General features: G+C 42.9%; 1 protein-coding gene across 3 annotated transcripts; it reads left to right on the top strand.

Moving 5' to 3' along the window:
• The first annotated feature begins 219 nt into the window (after positions 1-219).
• On the top strand, positions 220-17218 carry LOC118384310 (ceramide synthase-like). 3 transcript variants are annotated; one of them, XR_004825818.2, is made up of 8 exons: positions 224-1049; positions 3318-3945; positions 4151-4234; positions 8275-8500; positions 8973-9068; positions 9377-9486; positions 13959-15131; positions 15281-17218. XR_004825818.2 is itself a non-coding variant. In XM_035770721.2 (7 exons), the coding sequence occupies exons 2-7, from the start codon at positions 3821-3823 to the stop codon at positions 14233-14235; spliced, it is 918 nt and encodes a 305-aa protein (XP_035626614.1). In that variant the 5' UTR covers positions 224-1049; positions 3318-3820; the 3' UTR covers positions 14236-17218. The 3 variants fall into 3 exon arrangements, 2 of the variants coding, with proteins under 2 accessions (XP_035626615.1, XP_035626614.1); XM_035770721.2 differs by having other exon boundaries at positions 13959-17218; XM_035770722.2 differs by lacking the exon at positions 9377-9486 and having other exon boundaries at positions 220-1049; positions 13959-17218.
• Positions 17219-19011: the final 1793 nt, after the last annotated feature.

Raw genomic sequence — 19011 nt, 5'->3', positions numbered from 1 at the left:
ATGTTTAGAGAGCTGTAGGCCTATAGACCTATTTAAGCACTGTAGGCTGGCTTGTTGAGCGGATCCCAACGGGTTGGAACTTTGTACAGTCTTATCTGATTGAGCATAGCTACATTCATTCTCCAAATTAGTCAAAGTTAATCATTCAACCCATGGTTTGACAACTTGCAGTTTGATGTCTTTATAAAAAAAAAACGAAAGGACTTTTTCCTAGCCAGTTTGATCTGAAAAATGACTCGGGCTATTATTAGTCCGTTGCCCTTGAAAAGCAAAATAGTTTATCCAGGGACAGCTGTTGTCTGTCACAACACGGCTAGTCCTAGGAGTCATCGCCAATGAGGCGACCTCATCCGCCAATTACACTTGGATATTAGTCTACCATACCCGGGAGCAAGGGGCATGAGAGAGAGAGGGGTGGGAGCGAACTGGCTATGTAACCGGTTTAATGGCAACACTTTAGCCACAGCGTGACTGTATCATGCATATACGCTAGGATTTTTTTTATTCTTCTTCCCCCTAGACTGTTTACTGAAATTAGTTGTACGACAGGTCCTAAAATAATCTACAGAGAAGACTTCACAGTGGATGTATCGAATATGATCGGCCAGGCAATAGGGTCGGTCGATATGGCATAACGGTTCAGATCAGATATCAGTAGGGTTGTACGGCGGCCAAAGGCGAGAAGAGCAGTGCCCTCGCAGTATAAATCAAAACACGAGCGAACCGTCGACTTCCAAAAGCATTTCGCCTCTCGGAAATAAAATTGCTGAAGCAGCGATCCGACCGCAGCACGTCGGGCGGGAGTCCTATTCTGATTCGGACCAAGACAGAGACCACACGCCAGAAGCGGGGAGGACACACACACATCTATTTGTCTTGCTTGACGCACGTTCTCATTTCTCGCAGATATCCCGAATACGGAATAAGACAAAACACAAAGAGAATGTGGAACAATTCTCGACTTGAAGGCAACCACCAGGACCAAACACACTGATTTCCCCTTGATCCGACCGACCGGGCCGCAGAACGGGACGCCGCAACAACCAAATGTAAATTTAGCCTATCCATCTCTTCTTGTTTTACTCCCTTTTAGTACCCCCTCAACACCCAACTCTAATTCATTCTCACCAACCCTGCTCCGAGGTTAAACAAGAAACGTCATATGTCTGTAATAAATGTTGTGCCTGTGTGTGTCGCAAACGGTCATGTTTTAGCCTATACAGGCCTGAATAATCTTGTCATCTATCGCATGTTGGTTGGGAAGCAAGCATGCATTGTCTGTTTAAAAAAAAAAAAAAAAAAAAAAACGGAAGCCAGGCTAGGCAATTTATCCTTGTGTGTGTGTGTGTGTGTTGTTAATAATAGACAAACCGCGTGCCACACAACCTGTTAGAAGCCTCAATCACTCTTGTGCACGAAACGACTGTTGGTAAAAATGTATCGAATGCAAATCCAGCGAGCTCGCAGTCAAACTCATAGTTACATTGATTTGTCCGGTTTGTAGTCTACACTGGCCTACAGTAGCAAGCAAACAAACATGACAACGGTTAGCCTATGCAGATGTGGAGCCGTGCCAAGACCGGCATAAGTCTCCCATTTTCAAAACAATATGTTGCTTATTGTTGCGTTTACTCTTATTTAGTGCAAAACAGACTTGTCCCGATATTTTTGTTTATAGAGGAGGACCGTGTTACTTAGGCTACTGACGCGCATTGCGTATTTTGATAATTAAGTCTGAGACACGTTTTTGCACGGGTCTGCCAGCTAGGTTTTGACGCTAACGAGCCTGTGTTTTCTGCCAAGTTAGCGATGTAGCAGGATATGCTTGGGGTTATGCAGGGGGCCAGTGGTTTTATCCCCCACCCCCCATGTAAATTGCTGGTATAGTCGACTGTCAGGAGGTGCAGCCTATGCACTGCTGTGCTGAACAAAAGAACACAGATAAATCTGACAGTATTTATATTATGCCCAGATAGGCCTTTATCAAAACCGCATGCAAGTGCACCCATTTGTTGGTTATGGGATGAACCTGTTGTGTTGTGAGGGTGCATCTATTGTCCAACACCCTAGGATGGAACAATAGGCCCCGCCCCAACATCCTCTTCCACCCAACCCTTCATATCCCTCATCATATCCCATATGTACTGTAGGTAGTCCCCATTGTCAAATGTCCTTCCCTCTCCTCTCTCTCTCTCTTAATTCCCTCTCTCCCAGCTGTAATCTGTCTAAATCTCCAGATTTTCTAATCCCTTTCTAAATCTATTTTGGTTCCAGCCACCTTTTTCCTCTTCCTCTGCCTATTCATCCCGCCTCTCTCCCCAGTCCCTCTGAGTGCATTCGCCTGGAGAGCAATGACAGTGGAAAACCTCAAATGAATTCATAACCCCAACGGAGGCGGCGTACAGCTGGTGCAGCCAGCGACACATGACGCCTACAGTGTAGTCAATGGATTTGTCAGCGTTTGTGAGATTAGAGTGTAGTGTAGGGCCGTCTACGCACCAGGTAATTATTTGAGTACGACGTTCAATCATGTTATAAAAGGCTGCAGGGATGACACTGAATAAATATGACATTCGTAGAAACACCACGCTGGCAGTTTTTATATGTGCATCTGTAACGGATGTTAAGTCGTACTATCCTTGCGTCGTGTTTAGTTCATAGAAATCATCCCAGCCAGTGTTCCCAGTTGACCTTTGTTTGTGATCTGTGATTAAACAGGAAACGGCACGTTAGTTGTGCAGGGCTTAATGATGTTGATGGCTGTCGGTGGTAAAATCTGTAGCATGAAAACAACTGTGTTAGCAGTGAACTATTGACCATTACATCGGTGCATGCTGGCTAACACACTTTTTATATACAACAATCCTATACCAAAGCACATCCCAGAAAGCCCCTCAATCCCTAACAGGTACCATATACCCACACGTGTATAAATCAGGAATGTACACATTGTAAAATAGAATACGGTATTCAGAACGTGGCCTACCCCTTGCATCACATTTTCATACGAGGGAGACCTGACATTCACGATCTCCCCCTATCTACAAGCGGGGCCAATAACAACATGCCTTATTGTCATCGGGAATTGAACCAACCAATAAGAGTGCTTGAACATTAAATACACACTTCTCTAGAGGCAAGTGGAAACAACCAACCCTGTTACACAACTGATTTCTTGTACAATTACTGCTTAATCAAGGTGTGTGAAACGGATTTGATTGATTCCTCTCTTTTTTTTCTCCCTCTGTTTCTCATCCTCCCCATCATCTGTCTGTTCTCTGTCTGTCTCTGTCTCGTGTGTGTGTGTGTGGACCCAGAAGCCACCCAGGCCTCTCTCTGCTGGTTATGAGCAGGGGGTTGGGAGAGAGGTGTGGGGACTTAACAGACATACCACCCACGGCTGTATCGTAGCCCTCTTATGTATCTGTTTAATTAACATGGACCGTAACCACTAGCAAGTCCATTTTCATTCCCGAAATATCCCCAAAACTAGCCTACTGAAAAACAAATGCAGCATTTGACCACATACTGCATTAGCATAACATAGCAAAACATTACTACTAGCATAACAGTATTAACATAACTAGCATAACATTACTAACATTTGTGTTCTGTTGACAACACTTACACGCTGCCACGCTTTAATGATATACCTTCAACCATCTAGCAGCGAGTGATAGTTGGAAACTCGGCTACCATAGCTTTGGAAGTGCCCTGCGTAGATCAGTCATTCAACCTTTTCCCACTTGTCAAGTGGTTTGAGGGCAGTAGTGAGGTACCTGTTGACACACACACACACACACACACACACACTGGAACCATGCTGAGCATCCTGGCTGCCGGCTCCATCTTCTTCCCGGGCCTGTTCCTGCTGTCTAAGAGAGGTCTGAAACAGACTCCAGGCTTGGGCTTGAGCGAGGGAGACGCCACCATCGTGTCTGCCAGGTACACACACACACACACACACACACACACACACACACACACACTTACAAGTCAGATACATGAGTCAATGTTGAGGACCTTGCCTACCTATCGTACCTTTTACCTTATGCTATTCTGCTTTGCTTGACATTTTATACTATTCCCGAGTTATGGGTATAAATATGTCAACTGAAACCCCACTCCCTGACCTCTCTCTCCCCACTAGGCTGGTGTCATCCATCCAAGCCATCATGGCTTCCTCAGCTGGATACATCATCGCATCCTCCTGTGAGGACATCATCGAGGATCAGTAAGTACATAATAATGATAATGCAGTAGTAGTTGCTGTAAAGTTGGGTTCCAGGTGTGTGTGTGTTTGCGGGCACCTGCACAGATGGGCTCTACTTGTGCAGAGCACATGCCTCTTTGCCCTTCCAGTCTCTAAAGTGCCCTTTAATTTGGGTATACAGTTTTTGTCATTGTTGTTCTGAACCTTCCTGCCCGCATGTCGTTGTTAAATATTTGTCATTTGATTAGCCAATAAGATGTGGCCATCTATTGCTTTTATGTAACTAAATAATCAGTCATAATTGCTCAACGAGTCATTAACCGCAGTTCCGAATGTTTTTTTGTTTGAGCACTTGCCCCCCAAAAAAAAAAGTCTGTGCACGGCCCTGTGTGTGTCTGTGAGTCAGAGGTGTGACGTCTAATATATTTTGGTCCCTAACGACACCGCAAACTCTCCAGTGTTAAATCGACACTAGCCAGGTTTCCATCCAGTTGGCGACAGATTTTCATGCAAATATTCTAAAATCCGCATCAAGAAAATATGCATATTTTCCCACCAATAGTGTGTTTCCACCAAATGGACTTGTTGCAGATAAAAGCCAGTGTGTGTGATGACGTAGTGCTCACAAAATGTGCTTTTTCACTTGAGTTTTCATGTACCGAATAAGTAAATGTTTTTCCATCGTATTTGAAACTCTACGGATAGCTTTGTCACAAAACAAGAGTGGTCTTGGCACGTGCTCTCTGGCCAACAGCTTGCAGACACAGTGCGGGTAGCCTGGTCGACATGATGAGATTCTGGTTTTATTTGTCAGACTAATAAGACCCTCCGATTTTTATTGGGAAGGCGCATCAAGATACCCATGTACTTTCACCAACCTGTGAAGTTAATCATCGTTTATTTCATCTGAAGCTTAATAAACTGCATGGTTTCCCAAGTCATAGTGGGAGGACCACACACCATGTCATCGCGTGACTCCAAGTTTACTTTGATATGATGGTTATTCTATAAATATTTGCACATAAAGCCGTTTCCACCACCATTTCTCACATAATAATTATTGTTACCAACACAAAAAGATCACACAATGTCCAACGAACAAATTCTGTCGCCATTTATCAAATTCTACCTAAACTACCTATTTCCAGCAATCGTGATTATTTTTTAAAATACGGTATGACTTTACTCGCATAAACCTGTGGATGGAGACGTGGATACTGACAGTGTTAAATTTAACACTGGACTAGTGTCTATACAGGTCCACACTTTTCAGTGTTAAATTTAACACTGGACTAGTGTCTATACGGATCCACACTTTTCAGTGTTAAATTAACACTGGACTAGTGTCCATACGGATCCACACTTTTCAGTGTTAAATTAACACTGGACTAGTGTCCATACGGATCCACACTTTTCAGTGTTAAATTAACACTGGACTAGTGTCCATACGGATCCACACTTTTCAGTGTTAAATTAACACTGGACTAGTGTTCATGCGGATCCACACTTTTCAGTGTTAAATTAACACTGGACTAGTGTCCATACGGATCCACACTTTTCAGTGTCAGGGAATTAACACTTTTAGTGTTATGCAATAACACCTCCTGTAGTATTTTTAACCATTACGCAAAGAGGTCCGAATCGCTTGACAAGGTCGCTCGTGTTTGGATTAAGGACATTACAAGTCTTTTAATGCCTGGCAGCAGACATGCTCAAACTTTAACATATCCGTAGACCACTTAAACTGGTACAACACTTCCACTCACGGGTGGCCAAAAGCAACAAATTGAAAGCCACACCCCCACTAAGCCATTCCTCCAATATCATTTCCCAGTGTGCCTTGCCTTTTCGAGTGAATTGTAGAGTTACACCCATGACTGTATTTGTTGGTGACAGAGACATGGTGGTTGAATTCATTCATTTTCAGTCCTGTGGACTTCACCAAATGAGTTCCTACTGTAGACAAATGTTATCATTAAAATTAAGCTCTTTACGACAATACATTAAATATATCATAAGGCCTTAGTTTGATAGCAAAAGTTTTACCCTAACACAGTGGTGTTAGAAACCTCCTGGTTTACAGGCCACATCAGGCCTGTAAGTCACATTCTGCTGGCTTACAAAGTGATATATGATTCCTATTGGAATTCTGCCAGTTAGGACATCCAACAGTTGGAATTTTTATTCACCTGCATCTGTATTCAGAATGACTGTTGGGGTTAGTGACATTGTGAAGAGACTCCCTAAATCAGGGGTCCCCAAACTTTTTTGGTCCGTGACCCTATTTTAATATTACATTTTTTTTCGCAACTCCACCATGTAAAAAAGTGATGTCATCAGCGACCAATGTTAACTTTTTTAATTGGCGTTATGACCGTCTGTCAAACATTGATTTGTAATAATGTTTCAGTCTAAAAACAATCTGAAGTATGGTATGAAATACATCCGAAAGGATTTGGGAAGTTTAGGATTTAGGAAAACATCAGGTAATAATTGTGTATGATTTTCTGTGTAGAAAAGAACCATCACCGATCATGTTCTTTTTTTTCACTAGTCTGATTTACTGCCTGGTCCTGTCCACTCTATTCTGAAGGAAACAGAAGACATGTGTGTTTCTGAAAGTCTTATGTTTTCAGGGGTCATAATATTTTGTAGCTTCAACCATTTAAAAGTTAGAACAACATTTCTAGGAAGGAAACGGAAACTTACACTTGCACCCCCCCAGAGTTTCTTTCACGACCTAACCAGTTTAAACTGGAACAACCATTTTGGTAAATGTTGCAATACATCTAACTGATTGGATCAGTTTAGAAGAATGTATGTTATTTGTCTTTGTTGTAGCTTAAGATTTAATCAGTCAGTGTACATGCAAAAAAAAACATATTAAAAACAATCCTAAAAAGGTTTACCTGCAGAAGAGCATGCTGGGAAATCTGATAATGATGGGTGTGGTTTTGATGGGAATGTTTTACTGTCCAGAGTAAAACTGACACTCTCACACTCAACACTGGTTATAAACCCCCACATTGGGGATATTTTAAACCACTGAGTGTTAATTTCACTCTTACAGAGTTAATTTAACTCCACAATCAACACTAGAAATGTGACATTGAAAAATCAACAAGTTAACTCTGGCCAATTTACTGTGTATGTTTAACTTTCGATCCAAATAAAGTATTTGTGTGTGTGTGTGTGTGTGTGTGTGTGTGTGTGTGTGTGTGTGTGTGTGTGTGTGTGTGTGTGTGTGTGTGCGCGTGTGCGTAATAATCTGTCATTCTCTCCCTGCTCACCTTGTCCCTGTTAACCGAATTAGTATTTCAACCCAATTAACCTCTATTTGTCCCAAAGCCAGCAGAGCTATTTTAGTATCTGTAATGCAGTCACTCAGAAACCTAGACTTCAGCATGCTGCTATGGAACTGTAGGAGTAGCTACTCAAACATATCTCCACTGGTTTTACAACTGCAACTTTGTTAACAGTGGACTACAGCAAAACTATATGAAATGCACACAGTGTCATGTTTTTGGTTCGAGGAGGAAGGTTTGTTTTTGGTTGAAGGAAGAGGAGGATTGGAGGAGAGGAAAAGCAGAGTAAGAAAGGAAGATTCTTTAGACTACTGAGATGCTGTGATTCTGAGTCAGACCCTGTTGTCCTAAGAACGAACTCACAATGTGACACAGCTGCTCTTCTTAACCCCCCCTCGCTCCTCTTCCCCCTCATCTCTCCATCAATTAGGAGGAGGAGGAGAGAGAGGAGGGAGATACTGCCAGTCACTGACTCCCTTGCCCTCATTTGCCAGTCAAAGACGGGAGGTGCGAGTGCCGGCTCATTTGACTACCAAATCACAAACCCATCCAAATCACGCACGTGCCCAGAGCAGTGCATCCTGGCCAGGCAATAGTGTATTTACATGGTAGTCTCATAGGCAGCTACAATGTACATGTAGTTACAGTGTAGGTACACATTGTTGCATAGAAAATAAACTGTTGCATTCTCTTTCTTTCGCTCTCTCCTTTCTCACTTTCTCTGTCTCTCTCCCCCCTTGCGCCCTACCTTTCCAGACACTGGCTTACCAGTACCTACATCCTGTTTGCGGTGCCCTACTTTGCGTACGACATCTACGCCATGTTCCTGTGCTACTGGCACAAGCTGCAGGTCAAAGGGCACGAGGAGGAGGGCGGCAGGCCTAAGCCAATGTGCTCGGCAGTGACCAGCTACCTGCGCAGAGAGTTCCTCATGGTGCTGCACCACGTCGTCATGGTGACCATCTGCTTCCCCGTCTCCGTGGTAACTATATCGTTGTAACTAGGGTGGCTTTTGCGGACTATCTTGGTAGTCTACCGTGGCATGGTCTGTCTTGTGTCTAAAGGGGGGGGGGAAATAACTAATGATAAATTATACATGCACACACACACACTTAATAATCCTTTAAGTCTTGATAGAAAGAGATGAACCGTTGGTGACATGGTTTCTGATCGCTAAAAATGTCCCTAACCGGCAACCATATGCAGACTAGACTCTCTCTTGCTCCAATCCCCATCTGCCTCCCGTTGCTACTGGCAGCGGCACGGGACGCCAATGTTTAACATCCCTTCTATGGACACGTGTTTTTAAGGGGAGATGAGGTGTGCGTGTTTGACATTTTCTTTCAATGGTCTGTCTATAAACTTTATCAGCCATATCATGGCCCTCTATCGCATCTCACTCTTCCCGGCTTTCTCCCCCCCCACTCCCCTCTTTCTCGCTCTCTTGATGTTAGTTCTGGAGGCAGGGAAAGGGCGATTACTTCCAGGGTGTCATGTTCATGGCTGAACTCAGCACTCCGTCCGTCTGCCTGGGGAAAATCCTCATCCAGGTAATACTCACTCACTCCTACCTCTCCCCCTCTCCCCCTGTTCTTTCTCTTGCTCTCTCTTTTTCTCTCCTCTCTCTCTCTCTCTCTTCTTCCTCAGTCTCTTACTCTCAGTGCAGCAGTCTAAGAGCCTTGAGTCTCTCTGATTTTGAAGGGCTCACTTTCTAGCTTTCATGTTTAGCGTTCTTGTCTCCTGTGATTTTGGGTTGACATTTACCCAAGCTTTTTCTCTGTCCTTCACCCTGCTCTTGTTTTTCCCCCTCCCTTGTTCCGGCCCTCTCTCTCTCTCTATCTCTCTTTGTCCCCCTCAGTACAAGAAGCAGCACACTCTTCTTCATAAAGTGAATGGCGCTCTCATGCTGGTCACTTTCTTCATCTGTCGAGTTCTGCTCTTCCCCTACCTCTACTACGCCTACAGCAGGTAACATACTGAACTCTGTCTCTGTCGGTCTGACTCTCTGTCTATCTGACTGTCTCTGTCTGCCTGTCTCTGTCTCAAATCAAACTTTATTTGTCACATGCGCCGAATACAACATATCTTTGATAAGATGGCACCGAAGAGGATGGCTGACGTTTTACATGCTCCTAACCAAACGGCTATTTTGTATGTTTTTCTTTTGCGTTGTTTGTCACTTATTTTTTACATAATGTTGTTGCTACTGTCTCTTATGACTGAAAATAACTTCTGGACATCAAAACAGCGATTACTCACCTCGAACTGGAAGACATTTTTTCCTTTAACTAGTCAGACGAGAAGGATATACTGCTACAGGCCCAAATCCCCGTCATTTGCGTGAAGACGGAGAAAAGGGGGGCGCAGGTCGAGCTGCCTTCTGAGAATTCGTAGGTCGAGCGAGTAAACTCCCACTGCCATCCGTTCTATTGGCTAACGTGCAATAAAATTGATGACCTACGATTTAAGATTATCCTTCCAATGGGACATTAAACTGTAATATCTTCTGTTTCACCAAGTCGTGGCTGAGCGACGACGCGGATCATATAGAACAGGCGGAATTTACCATGCACCGGCAGAACAGAGAAGCTACGTCTGATAAGACGAGGGGTGGGGGTGTGTGTCTATTTCTCAATAACGGCTGTTGCGCAATGTCTAATATTAAGAAGTCTCGAGGTATTGCTCACCTGAGGGTAGAGTACCTCATGATAAACTGTAGACCACACTATCTACCAAGAGAGTTCTCATCTATATTATTCGTAGCCGTCTATTTACCACCACAGACCGATGCTGGCATTAAGACCGCACTCAACCAACTCTATAAGGCCATAAGCAAACAAGATAATGCTCATCCAGAAGCGGCGCTCCTATTGGCTGGGTACTTTTCAAGCTAAAACTAAAGCAGAAAGTACCAGTGACTCACTCAATACGGAAGTGGTCAGATGACGCGGACGCTACGCTACGCTACAGGACTGTTTTGCTAGCACAGACTGGAATATGTTCCAGGATTCATTCAATGGCATTGAGGAGTACCACCTCAGTCATCGGCTTCATCAATAAGTCCATCGACGACGTCGCCCCCACAGTGACCGTACGTACATATCCCAACCAGAAGCCATGGATTACAGGCAACATCCGCATCGAGCTAAACGCTAGAGCTGCCGCTATCAAGGAGCGGGACACTAATCCACACTTATAAGAAATCCCGCTATGCCCTCAGACGAACCATCAAACAAGCAAAGGGTCAATACAGGATTAAGATTGACTCCTACTTCACCGGCTCTGACGCTCGTTGGACGTGGCAGGGCTTGCAAAATGTGACGGACTACAAAGGGAAACTGGACGCAAGCTGCCCAGTGAACGAGCCTACCAGATGAGCTCAATGCCTTTTATGCTCGCCTCGAGGCAGGCAACAGTGACGCATGCACGAGCGCACCAGCTGTTCTGGATGACCGTGTGATCACGCTCTCGGTAGCCATTGTGAGGGAAAACCTTTTTAAACGGGTCAACATTCACAAAGCCGCGGGGCCAGGCGGATTACCAGGACGTTTACTCAAAGCATGCGTGGACCAACTGGCAAATGTCTTCTGACATTTTCAACCTCTCCCTGACCGAGTCTGTAATACCTACATGTTTCAAGCAGACCACCATAGTTCCTGTGCCCAAGGAAGCAAAGGTAACCTGCCTAAATGATTACCGCCCCGTAGTACTTACGACAGTAGCCATGAAGTGCTTTGAAAGGCTGGTCATGGCTCACGTCAACAGCATCCTCCCGGATACCCCAGACCAGGGGTGGGCAACTCCAGGCCTCGGGGGCCTGATTGGTGTCACTTTTTCTCCATCCCTAGCTAACACAGCTGATTAATCAAAATGCATTCTAAACTGAAGATCATGATTATGTGATTGGAGTCAGGTGTGCTAGCTGGAGCTGGGGCAACACTGTGACACCAATCAGGCCCTCAAGGACTGGAATTGCCCACCCCTGCCCTAGACCCACTCAAATTCACATACTGCCCTAACAGATCCACAGATGACGCAATCTCAATCGCACTCCACACTGCCCTTTCCCACCTGGAGAAAAGGAACACCTGTGAGAATGCTGTTCATTGACTACAGCTCAGCGTTCAAAACCATAGTGCACACGAAGCTCATCACTAAGCCTGGGACTAAGGACCCTGGGACTAAACACCTCCCTCTGCAACTGGATCCTGGACTTCCTGACGGGCTGCCCCCAGGTGGTAAGGGTAGCCAACAACAAGTCTGCCATGCTGATTCTCAACACTGGGGCCCGTCAGGGTTGTGAACTTAGTCCCCTCCTGTACTCCCTGTTCACGCCACGACTGCGTGGCCAAACACGACTCCAACACCATTAAGTTTGCTTAACCAATGCTGACGACACAACGTAGCCTGATTGACGACAACGATGAGACAGCTTATAGGGAGGAGGTCAGAGAACTGGCAGTGTGGTGCCATGGCAACAACCTCTCCTTCAATGTAATCAAGACAATGGAGCTGATCGTGGACTACAGGAAAAGGCGGGCCCGAACAGGCCCCCATTTAAAACGACGGGGCTGTAGTGGAGCAGGTTGAGAGCTTCAAGTTCCTTTGTGTCCACATCACCAACAAACTGTCATAGTCCAAGCACACCAAAACAGTTGTGAAAAGGGCACTACAACACCTTTTTCCGAAAAGTTTTTTTACAACATGTAAAGCAACGTGAGTACATGAATCTACATGTTACGTTGAGTACATGAATCTACATGTTACGTTGAGTACATGAATCTACATGTTACGTTGAGTACATGAATCTACATGTTACGTTGAGTACATGAATCTACATGTTACGTTGAGTACATGAATCTACATGTTACGTTGAGTACATGAATCTACATGTTACGTTGAGTACATGAATCTAAATGTTACGTTGAGTACATGAATCTACATGTTACGTTGAGTACATGAATCTACATGTTACGTTGAGTACATGAATCTACATGTTACGTTGAGTACATGAATCTACATGTTACGTTGAGTACATGAATCTACATGTTACGTTGAGTACATGAATCTACATGTCACGTTGAGTACATGAATCTACATGTCACGTTGAGTACATGAATCTACATGTTACGTTGAGTACATGAATCTACATGTTACGTTGAGTACATGAATCCATGTTACGTTGACATGAATCTACATGTTACGTTGAGTACATGAATCTACATGTTACGTTGAGTACATGAATCTACATGTTACGTTGAGTACATGACTCTACATGTCACGTTGAGTACATGAATCTACATGTTACGTTGAGTACATGAATCTACATGTTACGTTGAGTACATGAATCTACATGTTACGTTGAGTACATGAATCTACATGTTACGTTGAGTACATGAATCTACATGTTACGTTGAGTACATGAATCTACATGTTACGTTGAGTACATGAATCTACATGTTACGTTGAGTACATGACTCTACATGTTACGTTGAGTACATGACTCTACATGTTACGTTGAGTACATGACTCTACATGTTATGTTGAGTACATGACTCTACATGTTACGTTGAGTACATGACTCTACATGTTACGTTGAGTACATGGCCCTACAGGTTACGTTGAGTACATGACTACATGTTACAACGTGTACATGACTCTACATGTTACAACGTGAGTACATGTGAAAACATGATCTTGTGAAAAACATGTGACCCATGGGGATGCAAATATGAAACCACACGTGACATGTCAGCACATGTGACATCATGATCTCGTGAAGTGTTCCAAAAACATGTTTTCACATGATTTCACATGTGAAATGTACATGTGACTTGTTCTAAAAACACGTTTTCTCATGTGAAATGTTGTCACGTGTTGTTCGATATCACATGTTGCTTCATGCTATCAAATTAACTTTGCAAAATGACGATCACAATGTGAAATGCATGTATATTTTCCGTAAGGGAAGCATTCTTCCTTGATTATTTGTTTAAAGTCATTAGCCATAAACCAACATTAGCCATAAACCAACATTAGCCATAAACCAACATTAGCCATAAACCTTAAAGATAGGGGTGGCAGGTAGCCTAGTGGTTAGAGCGTTGGACTAGTAACCGAAAGGTTGCAAGATCAAATCTCCGAGCTGACATTGTAGAAATCTGTCTTTCTTCCCCTGAACAAGGCAGTTAACCCTAGTCCGTCATTGAGAATAATAATTTGTTCTTAACTGGCTAGCCTAGTTAAATAAAGGTAAAATAAATAAATAAATAGCTATCTTGAGACAAGGTGTCTTGTTTACATTTACATTACATTTAAGTCATTTAGAACTTGTTCAAATGAACAAGTTTGCACTAAGTACATTTAAAAATCTGGGTAAGCTTGTTAACTAGCAACATTTAAGTGAGCATTAACCCTCATTCCTCCTCCTCCTGTTGCAGGTATGCCTCCATCCCCCTCTACACAGTGCCCTTTGGGGCTCCCTGGCAGTACAACGTGGGGGCCTTCTGTCTCATGGCCCCACAGGTCTACTGGTTCACCCTCATCTGCAGGGGCGCCTTCCGCCTCTTCACCGGGGCCTCGCGCTCCCGACCCCCGGCTGCACTCAACAAGCAAGATGGGGGCTGCTACCCCGGCCAGGGAGCCCCTTTACCTCCCCCAGCCAACGGCTACAGTCCCGTCCCCCACCAGGCAGACAGAGAGACTGACACGCACTGAGAAAGAGAAAGAAAGAGGGAGGCAGAGATGGAGAGGAAGAGAGATCACTGTGGGGACGGGGCCAGCCAGACCAGGCCGGGGGAGGGAAGACCGAGGTCTGTCAAGGGAATCTATTGTACTGTGTTGCAATGACACTGTAACCTAGGAGAGAGGGAGAGAGAGATTGTTTCTCATCCTCTACCACTCTCTCCCTCCCTCCATTGTCCCTTTAGAGTCGCATGGACCTCTGGAAGAAGAGAGAGACAGATTGAAAGAGGAGAGGGTAAAGAAAGAAAGAAATGAATAAGGGAGAGAAATCGAAGCATAGACAGAAAGACTTGTGAAAGGGAAATTATTTTCAATATTACGTGTCTGTACACACTGATTTCAAACTGAATGGGGGGTCAATGGATTGAAAAGCAGAAGGATGAGAGAACACATTGACGAGCAATAGTGATCGAGTGATACAGAGAAGAATACAGGTGGATTAAGCAAGAATTATCATCTTATTTGAGTTAAAGGAATAGATTAAAAAAAAAAGTATTCTTCTCTTGAAAGAGATTCAACTGCTGTTCAAGATTTAGGGAAGGATACAAAATGAATATTAATGTATAGAAATGTGTAGTAAATGATTATTTGGTGACCAGTTGATTTTGGTGGCTGCAAAAAGGGGGACAAAGACAATACCAGTATTTCAACTTGTGATCCCGGTCCTGTATTATTTGTCCACCAAGATGATCCACTCGGGGTCCATTTGAGCGGGTCTTGTCTTGGGACATGACAGATGGACACGGCAAACAGCGCCTCTGGTATATCGCTTCGTTCAGCCTTCTCTCCCCTCTGAAATGGTCCTTCTCCCTTTTCTCCTGTTGAGACAACGAATGTGGGAGGAGGGGAATGGGGGTTTAAAACAGTCGGTGAGTAAATATAATTTTAGTTTTTTTTATACTGCTCTCATTCAAAGCATTTTATTTATTTATTAATGTTGATCGTTTTTTTTTTTTTTTAAATGGTATTTATGCGTTGTGATTTTTCTCTTGTACTCACTCCCCACTTCAATCAAAAGAGGAGAGGGAGAGAGAGAGAGATCGAATGTTGGATTCCGAGATGATCTGAAGCAGTATTATGAAGGATTTCGAGAAAGTACGTTGGTGTCGTGTGTTCAACGACATGGGCGGAATTTGAAGTCGATTTCACTGGCAGCTGGTACTCTCTTTTATGCATTGAGGGATTTGTGCGATAGGACCTTTTTTTTAGAAGAAACACATTGACAATGCACTGAAAGAAGGGACCGATAAGGTTGGATTGGGAGGGGCAAACACAGGTTCCAAGTTCTCATTTTTTTCCCGCCACTATTTCAACCACCATTTTGTTTCTACTTGTGATTTTAATTCCGTTTTGGCGCCGTTTACTCATGTTGACAGCGTGCAATGGCACCGATGTAGCTCAGGTTGGGTCATGACACGCCATTTGGGACGAAGCCTAAGTCGAGAGGGTTGAAATGTGGTCCTTGAAGCTCAATCCCCAAGGTGAACAAGACCTTGAACACTTGACCACTGCCTTGGGTTGTGACTTGGGAGTTGGCTGACATTGGGACTCTACTAGCCTGGTCCCAGATCTCTCTACCGGTACATGGAAGAAAAGTGAACAGATAGAGGGACTACTGTATAATACGCTGGACTATACTTAATTGCATCGGGCTGTTTTCTGCTGCATGATAGGAATGAGAGAATGGCTTTTTTGACCATTGGCCAATATTAACCTGGGAACACTGTAACTCTTAACTTAGCTACTATTTACAATGGTCAGTTATGGTACTGTTTAAAATGGCTTATTGGAGGACTTATTCATCTCCGCACCCAGAACCAAATCAGCTAACTCGATTTTTAACATTTTGAAATGTTTTATGATAGATCTTTTTTTTAAATTCTTTATAACCGATTTAAAGGCACTGATTTAAAGGTACATTGGCAAATTGTATGATCAACATTCTTTTCCATGCAAATAAAAAGTAGACCGAAAGCCTCCGGCGAGGGACATATACTGTGGAGTTGATCATACAAATCGAAAATATCATTCCTCTAAAATGAATGATATGTTCACAAATGTCCGTTGTAACAAAGATTAAGGGTCGAAGTTCAGCTTGACATCGAGATTGAAATGTAAAAGCAGTGTTCCTCATCTGACTGAAAGAGGTCGCTGAAACTGCCACGATAAATATCATTTGCGCTCGATGGCAAAGTTTAGTTCCAGAAGATATGCTTTGACTGAGAGGCGTTTGAGTTAAAAGACACGATGGTGACAATTTAAGCCAACGCGGTATCTTCTTCTAACGTCTACTGTTGCAACTGACCCCCCTCTAGTCTATTATAAATGATGCCTTCATGTTAAACCCTATGAGCAAAATAATGTCTTTCCACCTATTTTGCTCACTGGGGAGTGTTAACTCCCAAATGAAAACGTCATTCATTTGACCAGTTTTACATGTCCTCTTGTCATGTAAAGTATTACAACAAAAATCTTCCATATTGTTTGTTTATTTCATTAATTTATTTGTATGTGTCTCTATTTATCGAATGGGTTTGAATATACATACGAATACATGTATAAATGATATATATCCTGTACGTATGGGTTTGTTGACTGCTGCCTGACTAACTGTGGGCTCTACTGTGTAAACTCCTGTCTGTATCTGAAATGACAACCTGTTCCCTACATCGTGCACTACTTTTGACCAGGGCCTTGTTAAAGTAGTGCACTACAGTATGTAGGGAACACCGTGGTGCTGTTTTGGACGCAGAACTGTTCTGTTGGCTGACAAATACTCTGCTCTCCTCTTCTGCTCTGACTACCAACATGACATCAGGAATCTACCATTCTAGCACCACTGCACTGCTTTTGAGAAGAAGCACCAGTCTCATCGTGGTGAAGAACTTTGAGCGAAGTTTTGCTTTACATGCAACAGATTGACCAATAAAATCGTCCCCCATTGTTTGTGCATTAAGGAGATTCCTGGAGTCCGTTTATTTCCTTCAAGAATCACTATACTTTGAACCATGATATCAATTGAAATGGTATTCCTTGATCAATTCTCTCAAGACTGCAGTTGGCTATACTTGCTACTGTCCATGGCCCACATTCATAGAGTAAGAGTGCTGATCTAGGATCTCAAAAGCTAAAGATCAGCACTTTCTTTGAGACGCTTTATGAATATGTACCCAGGGCTTTGCAATTCTGTTTCACTAGGGTCAAAGTAGGACTACTGCAGCTTGTTAAATACTGCCAATACTGTCATGTCTGTACCTATATTTAGAAAATAATGATTTCATTTTTATTTGAGGGTAGGCTAGTCTGAAACTGGAGTGGGATTCTATAAATGGAAAATATACTATAAATATATTGTATTTTAGTTGAACATAGACTAATTCCTTTTTAGCAGATAGAAATATAACATTAGATTGTGGATCATTGTGTACAGTGCCAATAGGAAGCCTACACCCCCTTGAACTTCTTTCTCGTTTTGCTGTCTTAAAATCCAATCTAAAAAGGGATTCAATTAGATTTTGGTTCTACAATTCTACACAACCTACTCCAGATATTCAAAGTGAAAGAAAGTTCTAGAACATGTTCCAACGTAAGAAATAATAACTCTCCATCCCCCTGAGTTAACACTTGGTGGAAGCACCTTTGGCAGCCATTACAGCTATGAATCATTTTCATTAAGATTTGACCAACTATGCACAACTCTTAGGGCATTCTATATCCATATTTTTGGTCAAATTTGCTCAGGCTCAGTAAATTTGGTTGGGCATCATTAATGGACAGCTTTATTTAAACCCCTCTGATTTTTTAAAAGCAGGACTGAGACTAGACCACTCAGGAACACTTAACACCTCTTGGAAAGCAATTCTGGTGTGTATTTGGCATTACATTTTGTGATATTGTCTCGCTGAAAAATAAACCTTTATCCCAGGTTTAGGTTTTCAGAAGACTGAGGCAGTTTTCCTCTTAACTTTTTACCTGGCCTTAGCTCCTTTCATATTTATTTTGATCCTGGCAAACTCCCCAATCCCTGCCGATGACAAGCATACCCATAACATGATACTGCCAACACAATACTTGGCTTCTTATATAAGTAGTCTGGAAGCTGCTGAAAAGGCCAGATATTTAAACAAACTGGATTAAGTGGGCATTGAAATGTGTCCATTTGCTATGGGAGATGCCGACTGAACAAACTATCTGAGCCACCATTATCTCACACAAACAGCATCATCCAATGATGTGTATATATACACTAGATGACAGGCAGGGGGCGCTGTTTTGACGCCACCGTGCCTCCATCTTTGCACTCCCCCACTGTTGTAATAATATTTTGGAAGCTATCAAAATGCATGTACTATCTACATTCGTTTCTGCAACGTGTATTTTCTTACATTCCAATGCATACTTTTAAATTATATGTGAGCTAAATCTTTTTATTCTTCCTTAAAGTATACATTTTGGAAGTTCTAATTTTACTGTCCCCACTACAACAAAAAATACTTAAATACATGTAATTATGTCTTTGAACCATGAAACATGAGATACTGTATAATTCCATTCATTCCTATGGAGGGCTGCTTTTCTGAGGAGTGCCAATATGGCCAATCAATGGCTTCAAAGCATCTAGAAATCATAGCATTAGAAATCCAGGATTTATATACATATTTGGTATCATCACACAATTATATAGTTGCCATGGCACCCTAGTAGCAGCCTAAGAAAATACCTCCTGTAAATGTGTTGCTACATATTTAG

The sequence above is a fragment of the Oncorhynchus keta genome, chromosome 5 (assembly GCF_023373465.1).
Source record: "Oncorhynchus keta strain PuntledgeMale-10-30-2019 chromosome 5, Oket_V2, whole genome shotgun sequence".
NCBI lineage: Eukaryota > Metazoa > Chordata > Actinopteri > Salmoniformes > Salmonidae > Oncorhynchus > Oncorhynchus keta.
This window is presented reverse-complemented; position numbering and strand designations above follow the sequence as displayed.

Coding starts and splice junctions, on each gene's coding strand:
- LOC118384310 (XM_035770721.2), top strand. CDS start 3,821: ATGCTGAGCATCCTGGCTGCCGGCTCCATCTTCTTCCCGGGCCTGTTC. Junction 3,946..4,150: donor GCCACCATCGTGTCTGCCAG/GTACACACACAC, acceptor TCTCCCCACTAG/GCTGGTGTCATCCATCCAAG. Junction 9,069..9,376: donor TGGGGAAAATCCTCATCCAG/GTAATACTCACT, acceptor TGTCCCCCTCAG/TACAAGAAGCAGCACACTCT.